The 27,955-nt window shown below is 36.4% G+C and overlaps 3 protein-coding genes across 4 annotated transcripts in view; 2 read left to right on the plus strand and 1 right to left on the minus strand.

Moving 5' to 3' along the window:
- The window catches only part of GNAZ (G protein subunit alpha z), a 47,590-nt gene extending 40,701 nt beyond the window's left edge, over positions 1-6,889 (plus strand). For both annotated transcript variants that reach the window (XM_065738987.1, XM_065738986.1), the window contains one exon: positions 5,572-6,889. In XM_065738987.1, coding sequence (XP_065595059.1) covers positions 5,572-5,916 — 345 coding nt within the window. In that variant the 3' untranslated portion in view covers positions 5,917-6,889. The remainder of the gene's footprint in view (positions 1-5,571) is intronic.
- RSPH14 (radial spoke head 14 homolog) overlaps positions 1-13,634 on the minus strand; it is a 68,416-nt gene extending 54,782 nt beyond the window's left edge. Inside the window, exons 1-3 of the mRNA XM_065738988.1 lie at positions 13,327-13,634; positions 12,534-12,636; positions 12,224-12,342 (exon numbers count right to left, since the gene is read on the minus strand). Of these exons, the coding sequence (XP_065595060.1) occupies positions 12,224-12,342; positions 12,534-12,636; positions 13,327-13,525 (421 nt within the window). The 5' untranslated portion in view covers positions 13,526-13,634. The remainder of the gene's footprint in view (positions 1-12,223; positions 12,343-12,533; positions 12,637-13,326) is intronic.
- Positions 13,635-16,658: 3,024 nt separating this feature from the next.
- RAB36 (RAB36, member RAS oncogene family) lies at positions 16,659-26,673 on the plus strand. Its single transcript, XM_065739006.1, has 11 exons — positions 16,659-16,725; positions 17,436-17,524; positions 18,567-18,655; positions 20,043-20,108; positions 20,686-20,787; positions 22,251-22,315; positions 22,882-22,933; positions 24,674-24,755; positions 25,362-25,452; positions 26,040-26,159; positions 26,375-26,673. The coding sequence occupies exons 2-11, from the start codon at positions 17,456-17,458 to the stop codon at positions 26,437-26,439; spliced, it is 801 nt and encodes a 266-aa protein (XP_065595078.1). The 5' UTR covers positions 16,659-16,725; positions 17,436-17,455; the 3' UTR covers positions 26,440-26,673.
- The last annotated feature ends 1,282 nt before the right edge of the window (positions 26,674-27,955 follow it).

Genomic DNA, 27,955 nt, shown 5'->3' on the forward strand with positions numbered 1-27,955 from the left:
TGCTAGTTAAATTCAAGTTGGGTGGAGGCTGAAAGGAGTTTGTTCAGTTTTCTCCTGAGTAAAAAGGAGCAATGCAGCTCAAGTGAAACTTCAGCAGAAAAAGACCATGGTGAATCAAAGAAACATTGCCCTCTGAGAATTCTAAGAATATACATACAATTTCTTCTTCAAAACATGAATATTTAAAATAGAAAAGTGCATTGGCAAAAACACTAACAATGAAGGGAGCACTTTAAGGAATCATATTTTTTTTAGCAGTATCCTTGCTTAAAGAAAAAGAAAATTTTGCAAAGTCTCAGTTTTGGATGCCTGACTGATTATATTGGAGCTTAGTTCTGCCTAAATAATGACTGCAAAATTGCCATCCTAATGTGTATTTCGTATCAAGATACAAATCAACACTCATCCCATGAGGTCCACATCTCTGACTGGTCTTCCACCAGATACATTTGAAAAAAACGAGTGCTTCTTTGGTAATGAAATATTCAGGGATGTTCTTGTATCACTGCCATCTCTGGAGACAAAATGATTAAAACTCTTACTGTAAACCATTTATCTGGAATCAAGGACTACAAGGAGTGCTGGTGCTTTTTTAGAAGCTTCTTAAAGCCAAGTAGCATAAAGTAGACACATACTATTGAACCTTAATATGTAGTCTACTATGATACCTAGAAAATCATGAGACAACATTACAAAGGAAGGCATGGTGATAGACTTGGGATTCAACTGAATTTCATTGTCAACAGTTTTTCACTGTTGCACAGAAAAGATCATTATTGTTAAGTCAACACTGCAGTTCTGAGAGGCCACAATATACACTGAATCCCTAGTTTATACTGAACAGTTTTACATTGATGATATAGATAAAATTCTGGATCACTGTAATCAGGTTTAAATTCTCAGAAATATAATGTCAAGAACAAGTGGGAAGCTAGCACTATTAACATTTTCCTCTTTACCATTAGTAGAAAGGCAAGTGTGCGAATTTAAATTGTTTTGAAATAAAAAACAACTTAGGTCAGAAACATATAACATTTGGTCATTAGTACATTGACTTGAGAGATCATCATATTGATTCCTGATAGCAAACATCTCACACACTTCAAAGTTTGATTCGTTGTCTGCTGGTGACCATGCTTCATTCCCAGATCAGCTTCTTACTTTTTTATGTGAGGGATTATAAAGATATTTTAATACATGTGGAGAACTGGGTAGGTGAAGCTATTTCTAGATGAGTATTTGCTCTACTAAATAGTGTTATTGTGCTCCTTGTATCAGATGTATGTTCTGTGGAAAAAAATAGGAGGCATTAATTTCAGAGTAATGTATGTAATAAACACGATTTTTGTTATTTTAAATGGAGCAGACATGGTCAAAGAAAAAGCAAAGCACTAATCATTATGCTTCATTATGTGTGAATGACTTCTTGAGCAAGACCTGGACTACTGACAATGGCACCTAAAAAGAATATAAATAAATATTTATAATAATTAAATTATAATAAAAATAAAATTAAATGCATAGGCAGAGATTAAGCTGGAACAAACAGGAGTTTGAATGTGAAAATGGAAGTTTGTCATGAAGTGTGTAAGTAGATATATAAATGCAAATATAAACAAATGGCCATTTTAAACTGGAAAATTTTAAATGCAGCTTATGTAATTTCAATGGGTCTGCTCAAATATCATGCTTATAAAATCACATTAAAGAAGTTTACTTTGGGTTTGAAGTTTAATATATTGGCTGTTGACAGCAACTGAAATATCACTGTTTCAAGAAACATTGCATTTATTATTGGAGGCGACATTTTAGTTGAAACGTGATCATTACTAACATGTGCCTCTGCTGCAAGTTTAAATCATCTCCTCATCCATAGCAAAAGATTTCAACCTCTAAATGGTAAGATCTTAGGAGTGTTTTATTTCTTGTTACTCAGGGAAATCTTGCACTCCAAATAACATAAATCTGATGCACAGAGAAGGCAAGAATTTAGCAATTACTGCTGCTCTCCCTGTGATCTGCCTATTTTCCTTATAATACATCCACTTATGAATATCAATAGTATAGACAATCATTAGGGAGAAATTATCACCCTCTAATAGTACTGAATTTTACAAGCACGTTACAAGCATCTGTAAAGTACAAGTCTGAGGAAAAAACAGCTGGAAGAGTGAAGTTAGAAACATGTTTAGATTGTGAAGCAGCATGAATACTGGATGAGGTGGAGTACAGTTTAAGTGATCTGGTGAAATAAAATAGAAAAGAGTGAGTAAATGACAGAATAGTGTTGCTATGACCGTATTTTCAACTTCTTGTTTCTGTATATTTTGAATCACAGACTGTAGCAATGTAATGTTTCCACAGGTTTTCTGGCCTTGTTCAAAGAATATAATGGATTTTATGTAATTAGTGAGGACTTATATGATAAATAGAACTGTCAGCTGTAGGAACTCTATCATCATCTGCTTCGGAGGAAGGAAAACGTGAGATGAATGAAGCATAGGATTTTAGGAAAACAGAGTGTTCGTATGATTAAAGAAGTTGATTGCCACTCTGAATAACTGTGCTAGATATCTGTGGTCCTTTTTGGTTACAAATAAGTTTTTTTCAATTAACACTTTCATGGTTAATTCTAAATTCTTCCTTTCTTTTCCCTAAGGTACCTAATACCTTGTGATTTGATTTGTAGACAGTCTGATAAATCAGAGCTATCAAAGAGAACTTAAAAAACCTTCAAAACTTTGTTAAATAAAGAAATGCATGTGCTGAAAAAATAGGTTTTAAGTGCCTGAACTAGGTATCTAGAATTACTGGGTTCCTGCTAACTAATTTCTCATTGTGTAGTTTCCTATTTATAAGCTGTTGTTAGCAGCACCTCTTAATCTGACAACATGCTGGGAAAACAAATGTAGCCAATGAAATACTCAGATGCAGTAATTACAAGCTTGAGAAGAAACTAGTAATTCTGTCTTTTCAGCAGCTCATAAATAGTAATTTTATAGTAAAGCATAAATCTATAGAATGAGTAGTGACAGAGTAGGAAAATATTGACTGGCATATGAAGAAAGAAGGGTGTTCATACAACATGTGAGTTACATGAATAATATATTGAAAATCATCATTTCAGCATTTAACATTTGAGCATTTAATTTTACAAACTTTATATTTTCTAACATGCATCCTTCTTGTTTTATATTCTCTGATAAGTTCTTTTAAGTTCTTAAAGTAAGTTCTTTTTCTTCTTGAAATTGTAGTAATTTTTAGAAATACTTCAAATAAATATAGAAGACAGATCACAGTTTTATCTCATTCTGTCCTTCTGGCATATTGTATACTTCTCTGTATTAATGTTTTATGGTGGTCACTAGTTCCTGGGAAGTTAATTTCATACTCTATGATTATAAAAAAAGACAAAATGGAGAATCTTGAGCTTGATTCAGTAAAACGTTAAGTCAGTGTTAAGGGCAGAAATGGACTGCAGGTTTTTTTTTTTCTGCTAACTTGGACAGGAAAATGCATTGTAGAACAGCTACTAGAAATTGAACTTCTGACATGACTTATGATTGCAAACTTATGACTGTTATGAGGAGCTATTAAAAATAAATTTTCTATGGAAAATAGTGTGGGGGGGCATGCTTTAGCTTTTCTGTCAAATACTATTTCTTAAATGTATTTGGTTTTGTGGGTTTTTTTCCTTCAGAAACTCTCTTTATGGTAGAGTTCTTTGCTATTAATAATCTTTAAAATTTTATTTTTCTTACCAGAATTTTTGTAGCATTCACTATGGTAACTGTCAGTGAACAAACATACTTCTATACATCTAACTGTACCTGGAGAAAATAGTGTGATTCTCTCGTATAGGTGATGCATTAATACAGTAATAAATGCAGAACTTTTTAAATACAATAAAACATTGGCATGAGTGTTCTGAGAGTTGGCCAAAACCCCTATATTAGTTCTAAAACATTTTCTTCTCAGTTGGTTAGTAGCAAGAGCATTTCAAGTGACCTAAAAATTCCTTGTAGGAATTTATATTCAGCTACAGATTCAGGAAAAAAAAAAACAAAACCAGCATAATTATTGGAAAACAGAGCTGAGATGTTTTTGTGAATCATATGTTATGTCAGAATTTGCATTCTGAAAAGTAAAATGTAAATCCTCAAGCAGAATTTTTAGTCACATTTTTATATCTATAAATCTATATGTATATGAAGTTGTCTCAAGTGTCAGATGATCCCACCTCTACAAAGGAAGCAGCAAGCAATTTTCATTTATGATTCAGATTGCAGCAGCAAAAGAGTAAAGGGAATTGGTCTGCCAAGTTGTTTTAGATAAAATAATCCTCAGTAAATTGACCTCAGTCTGTTGATTTTACTTAATCTTCACATTTTGTTTTTGTAGAATGATAATTAATTCCAAAAGGATATTATTTGATGGGATTAAAGATTATTGATAGGCAGAAGTTGTTTTTCTGATTGGTAACCAGGACTGTGTGAGTGATTTACTAAAATGTGTTGTTCTGCAAATGTTTGTTTTTACACTATTTTTTTTCTAATAGTTTTGCTGTACAGAAAACATATATATATGTATTCTGAATGTTAAGCTATTTCATGAATATTTCCTACTTTCAGCAGTACATGAACACAGCTGAACAGCATATATTTTTATTCAGAAAAAATATTGCCTGATATGAAAAAAGTTTGGAATGATTTATTGCTACTTAACTGTAGTAGCTTTCCCCTAAGAGAAAAAATGAGTGCTTACGTTAGAAACACTTCATGTGGACAACTATCTGATTATATACTGGAATATGATGAAAAATACTGACCCTTAGGAAAAATACCTGATTAAGCTATGATCTGTGTTTACTTTTGACAGTACTTGAACGGTTTTTATTTTAATCAGCTAGAATACTCTTCAAAACTTGGCATCTGTTTATACCTATTGGTGTAAACATACCAACAAGCAGCCTTTTGAGAGCACCACGGACAGCTCCAACTGCACAAGAAGTGCTGAGCAATTACAAAATGGTGGATGATTTCCAACAAGCATTTCTGCTTTCAGTTTATAACAGCATTCCATTGCTACTTCCAGATTTGTAAATGTGTTGGTCACTCTATACTGGTCATCATGGAGTTGCCTGTTCAGGGCAGCACACACAAAGATGTTAGACTCATCTGGCCAAATTTTGCATTTACTTGTAAGCAAACAAGATTCAAGCTGTTGCACCATAGTGGAATGTGGTTCCTTTTCTCATGTATTCTTTACTGTTATACAACCTTCTGTTTTCCCTCCAGCTTAAAGCTATTTTTTTCCAAACATTTAGTTTTAGCCTTGCTTTCTTGATTGAAAAAATAGCAACCATAATAAGAGCCAGTCTGTAGAGAAACGTATCAAAACGAGTGAATTAAGGTTCCTGAATCATGCTCAGGTAAGATGGACAGGCACCAAATAGAACAAATGCTCTTTCTAGAAACACATTTTGCTCATTAATAGAAATAATAATATATTCTGTGTGCTTGCCACAGTTATGCTGAAACACTACTGACCCTGTTGTTTTCTCACCTACAGAGTCGAATGGCAGAAAGTTTGCGTCTCTTTGATTCCATCTGCAACAACAACTGGTTTATCAACACTTCCCTCATCCTTTTTTTGAATAAGAAAGATCTGCTAGCAGAAAAAATCCGACGCATCCCCTTAACAGTCTGCTTTCCTGAATACAAAGGCCAAAACACGTATGAGGAGGCAGCAGTCTACATCCAGCGCCAGTTTGAGGACTTAAATCGCAACAAGGAGACCAAGGAGATCTACTCACACTTCACCTGCGCCACTGATACCAGTAACATCCAATTTGTCTTTGATGCAGTGACAGATGTCATAATTCAGAACAATCTCAAATACATTGGCCTCTGCTAAGAATCCTTGGGCTTAATCTGTTTTGCTGAAGTAACTGAAAAAGAGGCTAACCATTTCCACTTCTTGTAGGAAAAATGGGGCAATGCTTAGTAGCCCAAGGAGAGAAAAGGGGAAATCTGATGTATGTACGCAGTTCCTCTTATGCCCCCATAGCCTGCTAAATTATTTTTCACAAATACACATTATGGAGAATGAAAGTCTCCTCTGCAAAAAAATCACACATAAAAAATAAAATAAAAATCCCCCCCAAAGGAAAAACAAACCACACAAAAAATCCAAACAAGATCAACAAAAGAGATTGAGGCCTAACTCTGTGGAGATGTTTTCACCACAGTCACTGCACTTTTATTCCATTTCTTTCATTCTATTTCCTACGGTGGAAGTGTTACCATGTTCTATGTAAGAAATAATAATTCATGCAATTGTCCTAAAATTTTACTGACATGAAGATATAAAGCCGGTGAGTGATAGATGAACTCATTTGCATGGTGTGAAGCAGAATGATTGTGTTGGGGTGAACTACTAGTTCAAATCAAAAGCTACAGAACAGGGGTGCTTAGGCGAAATACTACTTAAAGTTTTAGAGAATGGACATGTACCCACAATACTGGTACACACAGCCAAACTATATACACATACATTAGGTATGCACATGCACATGACTCACAGCCTATACTGTGTACACACTTCTGCTTTACTCCTTCATGGACACCTTGCTTGTTAAAGGAATTGTTGGTGCACAACTGTTCTGTGATTTCCAAACTGACTATCAGCCCTTTCTGCTGTTTAAGGCTTCAAAATATGCAGCAAAAATACAAAAAAAAAAAAAAAAAAGATTCTATGAATAGGCCAAATTAAGGTCAGTGTTTCTTCTACTGGTAAGGAGTTTTATACATCAAAACAGTCTTCTTTTACATCTTTTTTTGCCAAATCTTGTGGTGTTTCACAAAAAAAAAAAAAAAAAGCAACAAAAACCAACAAAAAACAACACTATATTTAAGAAGTAGGTTAGTGTTCCTTTTTTAATACAGATAAAAAATATAAATCACAAAGCAGTTTTTTAAATTATTGTTGTAGTGTCTGGACTGCTGAATGTGAAAGTTGCCAATGGACAATTTTGTTCCACTGCTCCAAATACACTCTGGGAATTGTAATATTGCAACGGACTTCCCAAGAAGCAGGAGCTATGGCGATTGTGTAGTGTATAGCCTCCAAAGTCTTTTTTTGTTGGGTTTTTAATTATTTTTTAAAATGTGATGTATTATTAGAAGGTTAAAGATGAGCGATATGAACAATAACTAAATGTCTTGATATTTCAATTTAATAATTTAAATTATTTACAGTTTAGTGAAGTCAAGGAAACTGAAGAGATACATTCCTCAGCTCCAGGTTTCATCTCATAAAGAAACACTACTGGATGGAGTAACATTCTGGCAAAGGTTTGAATGCATAAGAAACTCTGTGGGACTATACTGGAAAATCACAGATGGATCAGTTGATTCCTCCCCCTGCCATAGAAAAGACTTGTTAAAGACTTCAGTGTAAAGTTGGTGTGTAAATATATGTTTGATAACTGTAAAGCACATACGTACACAGAGACACAGACACACATGCACACTGGAAAATATCCTTCTACTTTTGTTTCCCCTATGTACTATGATTAGTGCAAGAAATCTCAGCCAAGGGCTCTCAGAAATTTAAAACAAAATGATTAATAACATCAACATTTAAACTGTCCACTCAAAAAATAAATAATTCAAATGATAATGCATTTGTCTATAGTGTATTCATTCCTTAGTATTATGATATAGCAGTTAATTGAATAATGTTGTGATTCGTTTGTGACAGACTGTTGAGTGTTGTTAATTTGTTCCAGAATGTTTTGCTCAATTTATTCACTAGCATTCAGGAAATTTCAATATTGAGCAATTACATCTGACCAACTCAGCAAGTTTCAGGGGATGCCTTCCCATGTAATATCTTTAAAAATTATGACTACCTGTTGTTGTTAGATGTTTTCTGGGGATGGTTAGTAGCAATCGTAGGAGAAAAGCCATATATCAATATTAAGATGAAGCAACAGGAAAGAATTGAGAAAACTTCCATAGTGTTTCCATTCTAAACTGCTTTCTGTAGTACAATATACTTTTATTGGCTAATTGGGAAAATTGTGTAAAAGGTTTACAATGAGTCTGGGCTTCCTTAACAACAATGACATTCACAGAAGAGAAGTTCCATCTGCTGCAATAAGAAGGCCATCTGTCCTTCTGTTACTTCCATTTCATACAGTAAAACAGGTTTCAAAGGGAAAACGGTATCTTTAAGCAGTCCTTATTCATAGATCTGATCAGTTATGATTTTGCAAAGGTAGAATATTGGGGACAAAGAAAGTCAGTAAAGAAGGAGAAACTTGAATCTCTTGGAATCCTCCAAAGTAGAGATTCTGGTAAGCTTCCAAAATCCAGTGTCATCCAACCCACCGCAATTTCTGTCTAACAGGTTTAAGTATCTTTAAAATAAAGATTATAGCTAAGAACTATTAATTTTTTCCTGTACTGAACACATCTTGGGCAAAATACTTATTTCTTTCAAAGTCTTTTTTTTTAATTTATTATTGCTGATGTCACTTATCCTTGCATAACACTCACTCAGTAACATTAAGTACCTTCTTGAATCTCAACTAATTGTTTTCACAAAGAGTTGAAGTTTTCCTAGTAATTTCTCCTGTCCATTCTTCATTTCCTCCCGCTGCTGACTTTTCTCTCTCTTTTGTGCTTTCTTGAATATATGCCAAGTACATGTACAGCTTATGTTCCTTTTTGGCTAGTATGAAACATACTGCTCTATTGGTCCTGGAAATTGCTGTAGAAAACATCAGAAGTGTAACTAGGGAATGCTTTATTGGTTGCTGACTTCTTCCAATTGATACAAGATGTATGGGAATTGCTAGACCACAGACTGAAACAGTGAATGAGCACAAGGTGAGAAGGCATGGCTAACCCAGGGAGCACAGGTGGAAACAATGCACCCGAATGAACAGCAGAGGTAGACCCAGGGTCTGCCCATTCTCACTCTCATTTAAGGGTTAGCAGCAGCAGAAGTGGTATCTCTATTTGGAGACTGTGTCCTTGAGATTTCATCCCTTTGGAAAGGGTAAGCTGCTTTTGCTTGTATTGCTTTCTAAACTCAATTGTGACTAACACCTTTAAAAGCATATTCCTATCCTAGTAGAAGGCACTATCAGGCCTTACATTGCTGCACCCAAGGTTATCTAGATATGAGCTGCAGAAGTAAATATGAAGAGAAGCCAGATAACTTTTTGAGTGGCTGAAGTTGACAATTACCAGGCAGAGATAATTCATTTGGTGTATTACATGGATTGAGGAATAATGTCAGGCTCACAACTCTTCTTAATCTGCTCTGCTCATAGACTGTATATATCTGGCAGGCTGAGGATCACAGTTTTTTTGTTTTTTTTTAATCCCCCCCAAAAATGTCAAAGTACACTATAAAAATACTGTATGAAAAATGCTATCCAAGACTAGTTTATCCTAGGCAAGACTCCTATGTTGAGCAAGTCTTAAGCGTTTTTAGTAGCACAGAGGAAACATCTGATGCAGCTGATTGCAACAGCGCTTGCTGTGGGTCTGGAGGTTTTACTGCTGGTACATAAGATGAGGTGGTTCCGTGCCACATAACACTGTGTTAATGAAAAAAGCAAGGCCTTGTTTTTTGCAGGGAGGTGGGCTGGATAAGTGCTGAGGGTGATGGTGCACTGTAGCTGCCCAGAGAGGTTACGAAGTCTCTTGCTCTGGAGACGTTCAAGACCTGCCTGGACACCTACCTGTGCAACCTGGGCTAGGGAGCTGCTTTGGCAGGGGGTTGGACTCTATGACCTCTAGAGGTCCCTTCCAACCCCTACAGTTCTGTGAATCTGAAATGGTCAAAATTTGGGCTCATTTCACAGCTAAGGAAATGAAACTTTAGGAGACAATTTCACCAAAAAAGGCATACTTAAAGCAAAGAGAATGCAAGTGGTGTGATCTTTGCTGAGAGTTTTGTGTATAGGATCAGAAACTGAAGTTCAGCTTGTATCACAGACGTAAATAACTGGTCTACATCCACTTCAGATTTCTCATAAGGAGGAAAAAAAATAGGGAAAGTGTGGGTCCACATAAATACAGTATATGTGCACTGTGAATACTAGGATTACACTGAGAACTAGTGAAGAAAAAGAAATGTATTCTAAATAGGCTAAAATACCAGGTTTCTAATTAAGTAATTGTTGTTGCTTATATTTGTAAGGAAATTGTAATGAAGGCACTGTTGTACAGCATTTACCAAATAACTAACTCTGAAATCTTTTTTTTCCCCACTTTCTCATGCTGCTCATTAGCCAATTCTGCTTTCTGGATTTAAAACTAATAAAAAATAGAACTATTCCCTGAAACAAGTTTGTTATTGATTACTTGATTTGGAAAACCTGATTCTTATCTGCCACTGGTCTCCAAAATGGGAAAGGTAAAATGGGATAACAGCTATCAGTCTTGGCTCATGAGATGTTTCAAATCAGACGTCCCTCGGAATTGTAGTCTGTCCTTTAAACTTTCACTAAGTAGGGACTGTAACAGGATTTGGAAGCTGCTCTTCATATGGCAGAGACTTCTGCTTACTTCAGAGCTACTGTGAAACCTCTGCCTTCAACCAAAGGCAATCTCCTGAGAAGAGAAATGGCTCTTGGCTCAGCAGGGGTTGGATAATCCTTTCATTCCAGGAGGCAACTTTATTCCTCCTTGTATAGAACAGTTTCAAATTTCACACTGTCACTGAATTGGTGTTTGACAATTACATCCTCTACTTTAGAGGATATACTTTGATTTATGTGGAATTCTTATTAAGCAGTTTTTTTGTTTTGTTTTGGCATCACCAAGAGATAGTGCTGCTTACTGCTACAGTATTTCTCTATGCAGAAGTGATGGTTGTAATAAAATGCTTTCTATATACTCTTTGTTTTTAGTTAGTGGTTTTTAAAAACCATTGGAACTGGCAGTCAGCCCACAAAAGACTATTATTTAGAAACTGAACTGTGATATTATATTACAGCCTTTACATGAATAAAGGGGTCTGACATACTGCATTATCTTTCTAGATTTACCTCATAAAAATTCCTGCAAACTGTGAATGTAAACTAGTTGTTGCTGCTACTACCAAAACCTTCAAGCAGGTGATATATGTCTAACTACTAGCTAAAAGTGCAATTGCATTCAGCTTTAGTGAATAGTTCTGCAGAATAAGGAGTATAGTGCATTAAAAACATTAAAAAATAGGTTAGCTGTAAATTCCCTTCAACTTGTATTGACTTACTGAAAGTAAATACTTAAAAGGATTTAAAAAAAAACAAACAAGCAAGCTCTTCTTCCTCTGTCCAACTTGAATTCTGAAATGGCTGAAATACTTTAGAAGTTTAATTGAGTGCATTTTGACTGTTCTTAACTTCACTAACTTCAACATTTTCTTGAATGTTTCAGTTTGTAGTAAACAACACACACTTGCAATAGTAGACATAAAATAAATAAACAAATATTTAGTCATTAATCTTCTATGCCTCTTCATCACTTGCTATTGCCAAAATGAGTACCTCTTTCTAGCTATCAAAATTTCAGCTTGGACCCCACTGTCACAGAATTTCAGCTCGAATTTGTGCAGCCTGTTCAGAAAGCCATTATAAAATGATCAAACCATTTAAAAAGGACACTTAAACTTTGAGGAAAAAGTTATATTTTAAGAACCTAATGCCAAACAGGTGTTTACATATAACATTAATTGTACTTTGCATCTTTAAGCCTCATATATCTAAAAATCTTTTGTACAGTATTCCCTTAACTGTGAGGTGGTTTCCCTGTTTAAATTGAAAATTCCTAAGTAAAATGAGACAACTAATAAGCTCCTGCATGAGATGTGACTAGATGTACAGTAATCTGAAGTTTATAGCTATGAAATAAGATCAGTATAGACTGAACAGCAAGGCTTATTACTGAATTAGGGAGTTTTGAAAGAACTAAGAAGGCAGTAGCCATTGTAAAATAATTATTAATAATTACTACCGATCTGTTAAAAAAACAAGTTTTAATGTTTATTTCTATTAAGTTTTCTTTCCCTCTAAGTTTCTATTTTAAGCTACATAATCACAGGATGATATCTATATGTGCACAGGTACGAGACAGTTCTTTATAGGTGGAGATGAAAGCACACTGAAGTCATCTGTTTTTCCCCATTTGAATAATTAATTAGTGAAAAATTCCCCTACCTTCAGGTAACTTTGCCATCATGTCAAACACTTGATGTGTGTTCTTCCGACAGATGTCTTCTGGGTCATCCAAAAGTTCAGTGAGGACAGGTATCACTGCATTTTTTATCAACCCTTGCCTGTAAACATTGGAGAACAGATTTAACTAAGAATAACATAACTCAAGCATTTGACAGGTGCATAATCTTTAATTAAATACTTTTATTTTCATTTCTTCTATCTTGCAAAAACTTAGAAATTCTGTTTTTATTTCTCAGGGGAAACTTCTTTGCTTCCTAGACCATTCAGTAAATTCTGGAATGATACCTACCTGCCGACATTATGCATTGTCATTATATAGAGAATTTCTGTTGTCTTCTGTCGGATGGTGCTGTCATGGTGCAGCAGCAAGGTCTTCAAGTTTTCCAGGAAACCTTTAGGATGCAATCACTGATGTTAGTATTTTTAACTTCAGCATTAGTTTGAAAGTGCAGCGCTCGTTTCCACCTCACAATTCCAAGTGCAAGCAATCTGCTTTTTCATCTCGTCCTGGAGATGAAATTCTTAGTGTCATACCACAAGCGTGGCAGAAACTTAAAGACCTACTGCCAAAAATGCCCTGTTGTCAATTCTCAAGTGTATTAATCTTAGAATAAAAATGCATATATCATCTGCACATAATTGTCTGATTTGACAGATGATGAGGACAGTGGAAGATTCCCACTGAATTAAGTTTGTGTTGGGTAATACTAGAAACAAGCTGCTGAATTATGTATTGGGTTATGTCCTAATCTTGCAAAGAATTAGGAAATAACTCTAAAAACAAAGGTATACTGATGTCAGTGGTGTTACTGTTTTAGAAAAGCTGTGCTTCTTGCACACTGATGACTACATTTCTGTGAAGTCTAGCAAGGGCTGTGTAGAAGCACTCTGAAAATAAAACTGTAAGGTACACCGTATAATAATATTCTTAACCTTTTTATGGTAAAAAAAAGTAGTGATTAAAACCAAGAAATCCTTGTAGACATTTTATTTCATCATCTATATTGCAGGGGGAAAAAGCAGGGCAACATAGTAAAATGTCACCACCACTGTGTCAAAGCTTTCAGCAGCAAACCACTTACCTATTTGGACTGCCTGGTAGACGTTTTCTGGGTCGTGGACCAGATCACAGAGTGCCATCAGTGCCCGTTGCTGAGTCAGCATCTCAGGAGATTGTATCTCTGTATTCAGTTTAGGAAGAGCTCTTCTCCCAAATGCAATAGGAGCTTTTGTTGGATCTACATCGGGGGGAAGCTTGGCTGAGATAAGAGTGCTTGCCATCCCTAATTTGTCTGGGAAGGATTATTCTTATATTTGAAAACCAAACAAACTTCAAAATGGCTCTGCTTGGTGACAGTGAATGTACCAAACTGGCCACTATTAGCAGGAAACTGTCCTCTGTCCCCTCAAGGTGCAACTGTAGCATACATGAGCTCTTAGGAAGCTGTGAAAAAGGCTGGGATGGTTCATCAGATGAGTCTTCCTTTCTGGTTTAAGTTTCTACTGATCACTGTAAAACAATAATACAAGCAGCAATGAGAAAGCTTAAAGTTGTCAGATGAGTGAGAGAAGTGTTTTTAAAGGGTTAATACCCCTTTAAATTGTTCCAGTGTATGAAAGGGGTTCAAAATCTAGCAAAAACGCCCTTTTTTTCCTTTTTTTTTCCCCAAACTCTGTAAAGGCCTGCAGTGGAAACCTGCCCCCGGAGCTCGGTAGCGATCGCTGGAAAGGATCGCTGACACCTGCTGCCCTCAGCACGGCAACAGCACAGCCTCCAACGCTGGAAACTGCCCAACAGCAACAAAATACAGCTGCACGGAAAAAATATATATATTTTTTATATAGATTTATATATATATATAAAATCCTGATTAACAACAGCATCTGTTTCTTAAGAGCAAAACAAACGACCGTACTCAGCCTCTGCCGCGGTGACCGCTCTATGGCGCCTGCGCGCCCGCGTTCTGGTTACCACAGCAACGCGCCTCTTGCGTAAGCCCCGCTCTGTGAATAAAAACTGCGCGTCCGGGAGCCCCTTTCTATTGCTGTTTCCAGCTTTGCGTCAATAGCGTAACCAGCGCGTTCGACGGTGGTTGTTGAGAGGCTGTGGCGTCAGCGGCGTGGTTGGTGAATGGGAAAGTGCGTCCGTTACTAGAGTGGCGCGTGGGGAGCGGCGCCGCTCAGCTCCGCGTGTGAGGAAAGGGCGGGAAGCGCTGCGGTGTGGGAACACGCAGCATCGTACAACACCAGGGTGCTGTGGGCTGGCAGATGAGATCCAGCATCGGGAGAAACCATCTCTGAGCAGCCTGGGCTGCGGAAGGTTATTTCTCTGAAAATAAAAAAGTCACTGAGATTTTTTTCCCCCCCAAATTATTATTTTTGTGAGTAATAATTATTATAATCAAAGTTCTTGAATTAGATCTTATGAAGCCAATGTCAGTCCGATCAGACAGATTAAAGTGAAGCACTGGAATCGATTCTTGTTTCTTGATCACCAAAATCCACAGAAGAAAAGTAGTGCTTTAAAAAATATCTTCAGGAAAGAATGCATTTATTTATTTATTTTGATATTTTAGAGCAATTTAAGGTTGAAGTTAGTTTCCTTGAATGGATTAGACATTTCCGAACCAAAGGCTTGTGAAATTTGAATGTGAACTTCTCTCCACGTGGATGGAGCAGAAGACCACAGATTTTTCATGTCCTTCAGCTCTGCTCTCATCCTTTTGGTGCGTGTTCTGCCTCTTCCTTCTCCATACTTTGGCACAATGATGTTAGTTAGTGGTCGTGGCATTAACTGGCTTTCTGCACAGTTGAAGACTTCTTCAAATCCATTGTCTATCCACAGAATCTTTGGATGATGCTGTTCCTGCAGTGCTGATGGGAGGGGTATGATGCCATGGACGGTTGTGACTGAGCTCTGTAGGAAGAAAGAAATTGGATCTCAGGATGTATGTTTCTCAGTATTTTCCGCAGCTTTATCATTCTTAAATCATTGGCCTGTTTCTCCTAATGGTGTGGCTAATTTGTTGGTCTGGTAATTTAGTGTGTGTGTGTGTAAGAGAGATTTAGATGAAATACACCAAGTGAAAATGGCCATTTGATTTTAAAGTGCTTCTCTTTGGTTACCTTGGTCCCACCTGGACTTTGGATTCACTGATATTGTTGAATTGATTTTCTTTTTTTCTCAGTTTAGTTTGTGAAAGAGCTCTAGGAGACGAGCAGTGAGTCATCCTAAGTACTCATGACAGATTTGTACGTGCTGAGGATGCACTGAGCCAGAACTAGGAGAAAATGGAGAAATGAAATGTCAGTGTGATGCTGCTACGGACCAGGAGGGTTTCTCCTTTTGTTTTCAGGACTATTATTTTGGAGCACATCATGAAACGGATCTAGGTCTGTCTGGTTTGGAATGGTCAGAAATAGTGTGATTGACAGGACCGTGTACGTGGTTAAAAATAAACACTGTAATGAGGTCCTTGGTACTGAATAACACAGCAGCTGTACATCTGGATTTTTTGTTTGTTTGCTTGTTTGCTCTCAGTGTGGTTCAGATCATGAGTGCTTGAAGTGATCCCTCACAAAAGCAATTTGTCACAAAAGAGAATAAAATGGTAATTCTGAGTAGAGGTCTGGAAGCTTTATTGACCATAATTCTCTGCTCATGGCTGTAAAACAACTGAGGCTTTTTGTTATATTCTGCAAACTTTTTTTTTTTTTTTTGTCAAAATTAGTTGTCCTTTATCATTTTTTAATTAGAAGATTGTCTCCTGGATGTTAAGAAGTCCAAGCCTGTTCCAGCATTATGAAAATATGATTTTTTGAATGTGGGAGCTTTTATTTTTTCCTGAAGTTTGGAAGTTTTTACACAAGTGAAATGAGCAGCAAAATCTTTTAGCAGTCTAAACAAATAAGTTGATTATCGATACTTTGGCAGTACAGAAGAGTGAAGGGATTTCTTATTCTTTATTATCTTTATTGTTCAGTATGTTATCAGCCAAGATTAGTAATGACTAGAGGCATTTATGTGATTCAAAATGGCTCATAGCTGTATGTACATCCTGACTCACAAGCTGAAATTCTCGGGGATGGAGGGAGGGAGCAAAACAAAACCTCCGGACTTTCTTTATGATTGTTAATATGCATATTAGCTCTGTAACAGTTCCTTACTCCATTAGTTCCTTGTCTGCTGGGTTAATCCTTCTCGTTTTCCTACCTCAGAAGAGAACAGCACTGTTAAGCAAGATTTGAGGACCGTTTGGTTTACTAAGGAGTAGTTTGCAATCATAGGAATCTGAATGGCCATTAAAACAGGTTTGTTCTTCTAAAACAGGAGCCCAGCGTATAGTTAAATTACTCCATTCCAACCCCGCCTTCTCAGTCCGTGAGAGGAGGAGGAAGGGAACTGTTTCAAGCCTGTTGCCATGGGCACGCAGCAGCAGGCTGCTCGTGCGGCTGGGATCCTGCCGCATCTGCACTGCACGGTGAGTCCTTCCTTGCGGTTTGCTGCATGAGGATTGTTCTCGTTAGGTTCTTTTGAATGCCAGTAAGAAATTGGTACCTTACGCAGAGTTCCCTGTCTCAATAACCCACAAGGCTTCTATTCATAACCTAATCATTGTGTCTCAAATGGGGTATCTTGTTTCATTTGTGATTTTCATGTGAACGTTACTCTTCCATGTCAGACCAACTACAGGTTTCACTCTTTATGAGTTGGTCTTGGTTGAAAGTTTGTTGATGTGCCAAGAAATATGGCAACTTGGTTGTTTCTCCTTTCCTCTTTATACTTAATGAAATCTGATATCCCCTAACATTAATAAATGTGCATTATATGCAGAGGCATTTAAAATAGTGAGGTGCGGGCTTTTTAAATTAAGCATTGCAAAATCATTTGAGGATTAAATTGATAGCAGTTGTGTTGAATTAAGTGAACGGTTCTCTGTCCTGTGGAATTAGTCAGTATTAATCTACTTAGGGAAAGCCGCTATTTCTTTCTACATTTGTGCAGACAGAAGTCATCCTTTTTACATTAGAAACGTGTTTTCTTTAACATGAAGACAGATAACTAACAGTTGTACTAGAAGGAAGGATTACAAGTCCAAAAGGACTGTTCATTTTTTGTTTTTCATGTTTTTCCTGTGTTGAGACAATTCCTGAATATTTTGTTTCACTTTGCATGTTTTCTATGTGGCAGGATTGAACTAAGTTTGGAGGATGAAGTCCAACCTAAAGCATATGGTTCCCACAGTGAGCAGGGACAGAATAATCTCCCAGTTTCCTAAGGTAAGCATTCTTTATCTCTTTGCTCTGTGGATGTATCACCTGCCATATCTTTTCCTTGTGCTTGTATTTTGGTTTGATGTATATTTGATGTCTTCTGCTAAAACAGCAAATTCGTTAAGAACTTTGTTCAGAGGTGAATGTGACATTGTTTTCCCATTCAGTGCTGATGCACTTAATAATAAACCAAGTTTCTTCCTCTAACCTTAACAGAAAGTGACTCTTGCAACAGAAGTGTTATCTTACAGTATCTGTTTTTTTACCCAAACATTAATAATTACCATGCTTACAAAGTTCCTACACTGAGGGGAAATGAGTAGGAAACTTAGTGATACTGTAGATCCTACAAAGTAGGCACTGTAGCAAAACAGACAGTGAAGATCATTCACACCCCAAAGAGTTTTATCCTTGATGTTTAATAGAATGGTTATGGGCAGGTAAGGACGAAGTATTGCCGTTCTGTTTTTAATTTTGTTTGAAACATCCTTTGAAGAGGATTTTGCTCTTTTTTCATCCTTGATCTCAACCCCGTATTTAGCTTTTAATTTTATGAAAACTGTCACTGTTATTTTAAGTAAATATGAGGCAAATCATGCTTTCCGCGTTTTTAGCCTGATAAGCTTGATGGAAGACTAGTAATAAAATCAGTGCTTCACATAAGTACAAGATCTAAAAGTCTTCATAGTCTGAGTGATTTGCTAGCGGCATGTTCCCACTTGTGGTTTTTTTTTTCCTTGAACGTCTTAGATTATTGGAATTATTTAAGATAATTATTATTGTACACAGTGATCAACAAATGTATTTACTATGGAAGTTCACTGGGGCTCTGATGCTTGGTGCAGCTGTTTAAAGGAGTTTAACAAACATACCTGTGCATCAGCCTTACTGTCTTCTAACCCAAACTATCCCTTTTCATAAATCAGAGTATCCCCGTGTTTGACAAGCGTTTGAAGTAATCTCCCTTTCTATCTCACACTGCTGATTTGACTACTTGATAAGTAATATTACAGACTTTATCTCAGTAGCTGTTCTCTTGTATCTTCAGTGGTACACTCCTGAGGCCTGTCTGCAGTTCAAAGACCACTTCCACGCGCAGCTCGGGACTGCTTGCCAGCAGATCACCGGAACAGCTGGGCAAGTTTCTAATAAACCAAGTGTGCCAAGAGACAAGTATTTTGACTTCTTTATGGCCTGATTCCTTCATGAGCTTTTCCTGATCCCATGTGTTGAACATTCTAGTGCAATTGAAGACAGCTAAGCCTGTCTCCATGGTTCTTTTATACAGTTTCACAGTAATTGAATGAAATGCTTCTTCTCTTTACATGAAGTTTTAAAGATCTTTTTCTTCTTGGCTTAAGTGAACTTGAAGAAATAGAGTTGTTGTTTAGCAACAGATACCTTAGTTTAAAGGACTAAGCAACTGTTTAAAATTAGTGTTCAGTGTTGGTCATGCAAGTCAGCATGAAAACCAAGTCCTAGAACATTTGCAAGGAAAAGGGCAGATGTACTGACACCAGTAGAGAAGGACTGCACAATGAGTGTACCTGATAAACACTTGATAAAGGCTTTGGGGCAGATATAAAACTGGAGCAAGGTTCTGGACTAAAAAAATCAAATGAAAAGTAAATATTGAATTTTCATATTCTTTTTTTTTTTATCTCTCTCTAAGATCTCTCTTAATTTGTAGTGAGTTAAGTCTGATATAGCCAGCCAGATACAGCACTCAATAGAAGATTGAGTCTTTTGTTTAAAAAGCTATTCTTTGATATAAAACAATATTAAACCTCCTAAACCATTTTTTGTATCATGTGCAGAAGAGATGTCAACTCAAGTTTCAGTCAACAAATACTGTTACACTCTTCTATCCTCTTGTATTCCTAACAGATAAGCTACATTTCGATTTTAAGAGCGTAGGTGAGTCACCTCAAGCCCATCTGCTGTCTTCAGTGGGAGAACCCAGAGCAAAGAGGATTATTTGCATGAAGCAAGCTTCAGATTAATGTTATTGCAGATAGCCAGAAAATGTATTGGCTCTAGTCATTCTCTTTTCCCCAGAGACAGATTCTGCAATGGGTTATTTTGTTATCGGCAATTTCTTGTTTGTGAACTTAAAACTTGATCCTGTACTATTGAAGACAGTGAAAAACTTGCAATGAATTTTACTGGCAGGAGGGTCTACACTTGTACTTCTAAAGGGCTGATAAGAATATAGATGCTATATGGTTCTAAGTGCAAACTGCTAAGTGTATAATCTTTCCTCGAACGCACTTCTAATAGTCTTTCTGCCTCCTAGGAATTATATACAAAGTAATAAATTGGCCAGTTCTGCTCCAGAGTTGTGTGACCTTTTTCAGTCTTAGTAGTTAAGACTCTGATCCTGCTACAGCACTGTGGCATTTAGGAAAACTGGAATTGCAGATGCATTAGACACTTGCAATTTAAGGATCTGTATCAGAAATGTTACAGCGAGAATACTGAAGTTTCTGCTAAAGCATTAAATATTTTTGAATACTTGTGACAGGCTGAAAATATCCAAAGTGGTTGTGGTAGGAGACGTCTATGTTGGGAAAACTAGCCTCATCAACAGGTATGGTTTATTTCAGCAGATGGATTGATTCTGCTCTTTTTCAAGTTGAAAGTGTATCACTTGTTGCAGTAAAGCTTTCAGGAGTCTGAACTGAATATATATTCAATCAAATATGGTACATTGCAGTATCTGCCAGAGCTTGCAAACAGTTCTTGTGCATTTTGCAAGTTCAGTGAGCAGAGCTCTGAATTTCTGTAGCTTGTGATTACATTGTCTGTTTGCTCCTAAGTAAATTTGTTAGCTATTAATCTCACTAATAATCTCATGTTCTTTCTGTATTTATGACCCAAAATATATTATCTTGTAACTAAAACTATGGTGCTGTCTCTCTTAGACAGTGCAAAGAAATGGTTTTGATTCTGATCTGATTCTGAGGGTATACTAGATGTTTATGCTCTCTAGTTTTTATTGATTTTTTAATTAGTTTCTAATGTTTTTATATTTGCTTCTGCACTTCATAGCCCCTCCACTGTTAGTTAATTCTTTTCTGTATTATTTATCCTAGATAGTGTTACTTTGCAGCTATTTCAAGCCACATGTTGATAAAATTTCATCCTTCTCCCTCCCTTCATTGCAGATTCTGTACAGATCGCTTTGAACGAGATTACAAGGCAACTATTGGAGTGGATTTTGAAATTGAACGTTTTGAAATAGTTGGAATACCGTATAATCTCCAGATGTAAGTTGAAACATGGGTTAAATTCTACATGCAGTATGAACTTGGAAGAGTTTAAGTTACTACAGGCTCTAGTAGTACAAAGATTAAAAAAGAAAAATGCCCATAGCATAATATGATCTGAAACACAGGTTCTGTACCTGGGCTTGCAGTTTTAATTAAATAAATGAGTATGTAAAATCTCTACCCTCTTGGATCTCTAATTCCTGGAAATATTACAGTGTTGTCTGAGAAAATTCATTTTGGAAGTCTTGCACTATTTCAGTGCAGTTCTGCCTTTTCTACTCAAGCTTCTTTGAAGAAAAGCAGAAGCTTTTTCAACAAATTTTGTTGGGTGCTAGTATTGTACTATTCTGCCATTAAGGTTTAGTAGCCTGATTCTGCTGAATAATGTCCTTTCCTTTTAAATTGGCTAACTGTATTGTTCTATAAAGTGCATTATTTAATTATCTGTGCTATAGTGTGATGTAGAGCAGAAATAATATTCATTGTGTGAAGCACTTTAGTGCATGAATCTTAAAAAAAGACTTTTTTCTTAGAAACACATTCTCTCTGGAATATCAGTGCCTGGAGATGTAAAAAGATGGCTAGTGAGATTTACTGAAAAACACTCAGAAGTCATTTCCCACTGATTTTAGTGCCATTTTGGTTTTGAAAATTCTGTTCAGCACTGCCTTTCGGAAACTTGGGTGCCTTCAAAATCTGAACTGATATATCAGTACTTTGTCAGCTGAAGCAATAACGTTTGTGGGCTACTAAACGTTAGGTTGTGTTATCTTCAGGTTCTTTGTTGTTGATGTAGAACATCACCATATGATAGGCACTGGTGCCCCCTCTTGCTGAGATCTGTACAAGCTAAATTTGCAAGTACTGGCAGTACTACACTGTTAGAAAATCCCAGACCTCTGTGGTACTGGCAGCAGCTGGGAGAATTGTATATTATCTTCATTAATAAGTAGCTCATTCTTTCCTTTTTCAATTTTATTTATTTATTTATTTATTCTTTAATGGTGCCGTTAATTGACACTTACTATCAAATCATAAGTTCCAAGATTTCAGCATGAGCTGAAAGTATGATTTAGCTAGTATTAGTGCAGAAAATGCATTTTCAAAATTAGATTACTGTAGAAAGATACAAATATGATATAGATGGGGTTGAGATGTTTTAAGAAAATAATATTACAGTACAGAATGCAAATGTTTGAATTGTTTTCAAAGAACAGTCTCCAAAATTACCAGTTAAAAAAATTCACCCTGGATGAAACCAGAGTTGAAATGGCTTAATTAAGTAATAGGGCTTTACTGTATTTCTATCAGAAGTTAATGAATAACGTTCCAGATGGAGAAGAGTGTGATACCAGAGAAGTGTTACCAACTTGTACCAGTCTGTTGCTTCATTAGCATGTTTGCTTAGGTTACGCTTGATTTCATTAACCTGAAGTTTCTTTTTTTCCCCCATTGCACAGATGGGACACAGCAGGTCAGGAAAAGTTCAAGTGCATTGCATCTGCTTATTACCGAGGAGCAGAGGGTGAGAACAATATTAATTTTGATCCCAGCTGTAACAGGAGATTGTATATACAGCTATATATGCTCCTTGGAAAGATACATATAGATACATGCAATGGAATGGGATCTCCATTACTGGGGTGAGGAAGAGACTGTAAAACTCATGAATGCATTTGTTGCAAGCTCCAAATATTCTGATGATGAAGTGATTAAAAATTGGCACTTATGTCTCAGGGGAAAGATTTTTTTTTTTACTCTAGGTAAGGTTCTTGCTAGGCTGAGGAGTGTGAACCTCTGGTGTTCCCTTTGATAAGGATTGTTTTTGAAGGAATTGAAATGGTCCAAAATAAAACGAGCATTTGGTCTTTACCTCCTATAGCATTATTAGAGTTGAAGTTTAAGGATGGCAGTCTTATCGTGTGCTTGAGAAGGATAGGGAATCAGCCAAATGGATCCTTCTGAGTCCTCCACGTTAAATCTACTGTTCTACTATATATGTGTTATTCTGTTGAACAAGATTAGTTAAATTGGAGAGATTTCTGATATGCTTTTAAACTTAATTACTTTTTTCCTGTCCTTTCATTACAGTTATAATAACAGTGTTTGATCTAGCTGATATCCAGACTTTGGATCACACCAAGTAAGTTTCTGTATTTTGGCTTAGCTTTTACAGCTTTCACGAAAGGTTTAATTGCACTGGATAGGCTGTAGTTGCCAAGAAGTTGCTGGATCATGAGAGTGTTTCATTCTGAGCTATGAACTTCACATGATGGTCACATATTTGGGATATGGTGGGATTTTTCAGAGAAAAATGCTGAACATAGATTTGAACTTCTTATCTTTGAATTCCTTTTGTAGTCAGAAGAAAGAGAAAGGCACTTCAAGAAAAGCTGTATCCTTAGAAAATAAACACATAGGAAGAGATGAAGGTGCACCCCAAAGTCACCTTTTTTCCCCCCATTTGCTATAAACAGAGTAACATGTTTACATCTGATTTAGGTAATGAAACTGATGCAATGCATTTCATGCATGGTCTCAAGAACAACTAATTTTCTATGTACACTGCTAGTCCAATATTTTTTTATTTGTCTAGTTTCTGTACTGATTGTGTTGAAACACAGCAGAGTAGTTCAACTAGAAAGGACTCCCAAGGACCATCTAGTCCAACTGCCTGACTATTTCAGTAATGTGCTCTAACTTTTCATTAGACCTGCTAACGTTATCCAAATGTATCTTGAGTACTAACAGACATGGGACATCAACCAACACTCTAGGCAGTCTGTATCAGTGTTTGACCTTCTTACTGTGAAGTTTTTTTCTAATGTTTAGTCTGATCCTCTCAGGCACACTATCCCTCTCATTCTGAGAGACATGCTATCAAAATGGAAAAAAAAAAAAAGCAATACCTATATAGACCTTGCATTTTTTAATTCAAAATTTACGAGATGGTTTCTTGATAGCAGCATGCTAGCTGATGTGCATAAACTTGCTCTGCTTTGAGTGCAGGCAGCAAAAGGCTCAGTGGATCTGTGATCCACACTGTTGTCTCCAGGCTGAGAGCTTGTATGTTCTAACATACTGTTGTGACTATAAAGCAGGTATGTGTTTTTCTACAACTTGTACTTATTTAAGTGCATTGTAGAGCATTTCCTCAGACTACTGCTGTGGTAATTAACACGTTTACATAGGACATATATATATTAGTGTCTCTGCTTGGCTGAAAGTAATTGAAACAAGTAAACATGATTTCCACCCCCCACACACTTTCCCCTCCTTGACTTGTGTTGGATGAGTTCAGAGGAACTTGGTTGCCAGAGTAACAAAAATAGACAATTATAAAAAAATCAATTAAAAATAATTAATATTTATTATCGTTGATTAATTGTAAATTAAATTCTATATTAAATTATTGAGTATACTTATGAGTTAAGTCATGCAACCTAGGGAGATGGTTTATAATCTTTCTGGAGAGGTTATTACATTCTTTTTTTCCTCTTTGTAGCCTAATCTACTATGTTGTTCATAGTTTTTTTCTTCTGCTTCTCCCTTTTTCTTAATTTTTTTCTCACATCACTATCAAAACTTTTTCCTCTTCCATTATACTGAGTACTTTCATACTCATCTCTGAGTATTAGCATTATTGTAGAATTTACAGTCTACAGTGTGTGTTTCCACTTTTCAGTAGAGGAAGGCATGTATGTATTCAGTGGAGTTGGAATAGCTCCTGTTCCCTTACTATCTCAAAAAAAAAAAAAAAGAGAAGAGACTTTTGACACCCTCACATAAGTTCATTTTTTGTTTTTTCTTGTGACCCTACTATCTGTCTCACATATTCCATACCTCCTCTGTTTGATTTTCTCATCTCTCTTCTGCTTTTCAGGCAGTGGCTGGAAGATGCTTTGAGGGAAAATGATCCAAATTCAATTTTCATCTTTCTGGTTGGAACAAAAAAAGATTTGGTGGTGAGCAAATAGCAAGATACTGATAGGATTGATCACAGATAGCAAATGAGTGGGGAAATAAAGTACAAGGAAGAAAAATCTACTAAAGGGGCGAGAAGTCTGAAAAGAGATGAGAAATTTAAAAAAATAAAAAAAGGCAGGAGGTGGGGGGAGAAATCCTTGTATTTGAGCATGCTAAAAATAGAGTAGAAAAAAATGATGTGAGACAGAGGTAAGAAGGATTAAACCAAAAAAGTCATTACAATTAGTCAGTCCTGTAACTTTCTGCTAAAAACAACAGATTGTAATAAAAATTTGAAGACCAGTAATTGTGCTCTTTTCTGTATTGACCTCTACCAAACTCTATAGTTAGATACAGCTTGTTAGTTATTTTGCTTCAGTGTAATAGAAGATAGATGGAGACTTTCAATTTAAAAGCAATGCAAAGTAATTTCTCTTCCAAGCATCTGAACACTTCAGCAGTAGTGCCTGAGTGCACAAGTTCTTGGACAAGGACAGAGGTGCTACTGTAAAAACTGGAAGTATCACAGCATGGGTGCTAGCACTACTTCTGTATTATTACTAGCATATTTCTTATGTTAAAGGTGTTCTTTGATTTTTACTTAGTCAGATGCTGTTTGTGAAAGGACAGAGCTAGATGCTATCCGATTTGCCAACGACATGCAGGCAGAGTACTGGTCAGTTTCAGCCAAAACAGGTAAGTTACTACAAAGGACATAAACATAATGTAACCAGAGAAGCTAATGTTAAAGTGAAAGGAAGTTGAAGTTCCTTATGCATTGAAATGAAGGCATTTTTTTTTTATTTTGTTGCATTTTGTTTTTGGAGACTTCAGATTTATTAATGGTTGAATTTTATTTAAGCATCTGCATGTGTGCTTTCATTGTTGTGTTTACAGAAAGGTGTGCTTATGCTACTGCAATGTATATGTATGTTTAATTCATAGATAATTATGTAAACACATGTATGCACTTCTACTTGATTAGGAATGAAAATATTATGCTAAAAACTGAAACCTCTATGTTGCTGAATTTAAAAGAACCAAAGAAACAACAAAAACAACCAACTAAACAAAAAACAGACCAGAAAAAGGGTACATTATTCTAGAGGAGGGAAAAAAAAGAGAAATTCTACCTGCAGTGATCAGAACAGAAGACAGATTGCTGATGTCCGATCCTTCCCAGTACTGCAGTGGTCTGTTCACAGCTGTGCTTATTCATATCTGATCACGCACCGATGTGCAGTTGTGAAACAAAAGTGCATCATTTTTGTTCTGCTTCCTAGGGGAAAATGTCAAAGAGTTCTTTTCCCGAGTGGCTGCCTTGGCCTTTGAACAGTCCATGATAAGGGAACTGGAGAAAAGCACGGAGCACATGGCTCAAATTGGGACAGGAAACCTCATCAGTATGTTATGTTTTGCTTGCCTGTATTTTGTGTTTTTATGATCTCAAGGACTGGGGAGGGTTTTGAGTGCTCAAGCCTGTGTCACACAAATGCAAGCAATATTAACTTCAATGCCTACCTGAGTAACTGGGGCTTCATTCAGCTCTTGTTACCTTTAATATTGGATGATATTATTTCTTATGAATTGAGTTTACATTTTTTTTTGTCTTTTACAGGGCTGGAACAGAAACTGATGGAAATCCCAGAAGGCAGTGCTCAAGAAAGCTCAAGTTGCTGCTGAATTCCAACTCTTTCTGCAAGTGCCACTCTTCTCCGTAGTTTAGCATAGAGCACCTGCAACAACAAAAGCTCTCAAAGCAGAAATAATAAGTTGTATTTTTAGAAATGAGGGGAAAAAAAGTATTATTCAAACTTCCTTTCTGAGAATTCTCTTGTTGAAGACTTGTGCTGCACGTACAAATGTTATATGTGCTTTTCTCCATGTACTAGAAGTATGACATCCTTGTCTCAATGCAAGTAGACATTGCCAGCACCATGTGCTCACCTGTCTGCCAGAAAAACTGGTAGTCAAAAGTTATGTAATGTGATCATGTGGGGTTTTGTTAATTCTCTAGAACACTTGAATACTGAAGCTGCATTCTCATGGGAGCAGAATTCAAACAGCAGTTCACAATAAAGAGTGTTCTCCATGTTTTTTGCCTTAAAAAAAAAAAAAGACCATAGAATAAAATTATTGTTCTAGCTTGCTTTTATGCATTGCAAATTCATTAAACAAAAACACCACTTAAAAAAAAAACAGTTATGAAAGTACACAAACACAGGCTGCATAGTTTTCATTGTGATTTCTCTATCCACAGAAGAATCTGTGCTTTTGTCTTTTCCATTAGAGAATCAAAGCCCAGTATGCAGATAGTTAGAAGCCTGGGAGAAGTCCTGATAGGAACTTTGCTGTTTTATCCTGGCTGCTTAATATTTTAAAAATGCTACCAGATAATAATGCTGTAATCTTTCAGCATGTTGAATATGAAAGAATGGTGCATGACGAATGCAGAATTCTTTGTGCTGATCTTTGTGAAAATTGTCTACACCACAGTTCTGTTTAGTTGCTAACAATAATCATTGGCATTATATTCTTTTTTTTTTCCCCTTTATAGTAATGTAACATGATTTTGGAACCATATGCAGTCTCATTCGCAGCCGTGCCTCCCTGTGGTAGGAATTCTGAGCTGGTAAGGTTATATTCGGTACTCTTGCTAAATTTTTAGTAACTTTATCTGCCTTTACTGGACAAGATAATTTGATCACTTGATAGGAGTAATTTGCTCCACTGCTTAATGGAAGCTATAATAGCAGAGAAAGAACTTTCGCCAACTTGTGAAAAGTTTTAAAAGTATAGGTGGATTTAGATAACTGGGAGATGGTGGACTTTTCCTAAGTAGACATGTTTGTTAAGTCCCAAATTGCTTACCATAAGAGGACAACATTACTGAATACTTACTGTCGATCGTGCTCTTTGGGCATGCTGCTGGTACTTGCCATACAGGCTGGATCAAAAATCATTGCTCCAGTTCTGCCTTTTCGAATACCCTTTGATTTAATCTTATGCACTTCATTAGAAATTACAGTCATTGCCTAATGCAGGGAGATGAGCTCTAGGCACCGCTGAATTTCACACAGGTAAAGCAGCTTTGTGAAGATCTCCTACTCTTTGGGCAGGAATGACTGATGCCAGATGATACTGCTGTTGTAAAAAAATCATTCCTGCTGTCAAATTACATTGGCAGAAACTTGAATGG

Source organism: Cyrtonyx montezumae, unplaced genomic scaffold, assembly GCF_038088225.1.
Source record: "Cyrtonyx montezumae isolate F1298 unplaced genomic scaffold, pur_monq_1.0 scaffold_23, whole genome shotgun sequence".
Taxonomy (NCBI): domain Eukaryota; kingdom Metazoa; phylum Chordata; class Aves; order Galliformes; family Odontophoridae; genus Cyrtonyx; species Cyrtonyx montezumae.

Bases quoted from the DNA above. Each gene is read 5' to 3' on its own strand.
- RAB36 (XM_065739006.1), top strand. From the start codon at position 17,456: ATGAAGTCCAACCTAAAGCATATGGTTCCCACAGTGAGCAGGGACAGA. The intron at 22,316-22,881 runs GTGAGAACAATA...CTTTCATTACAG, and splicing joins TTATTACCGAGGAGCAGAGG to TTATAATAACAGTGTTTGAT. The intron at 26,160-26,374 runs GTATGTTATGTT...TGTCTTTTACAG, and splicing joins TGGGACAGGAAACCTCATCA to GGCTGGAACAGAAACTGATG.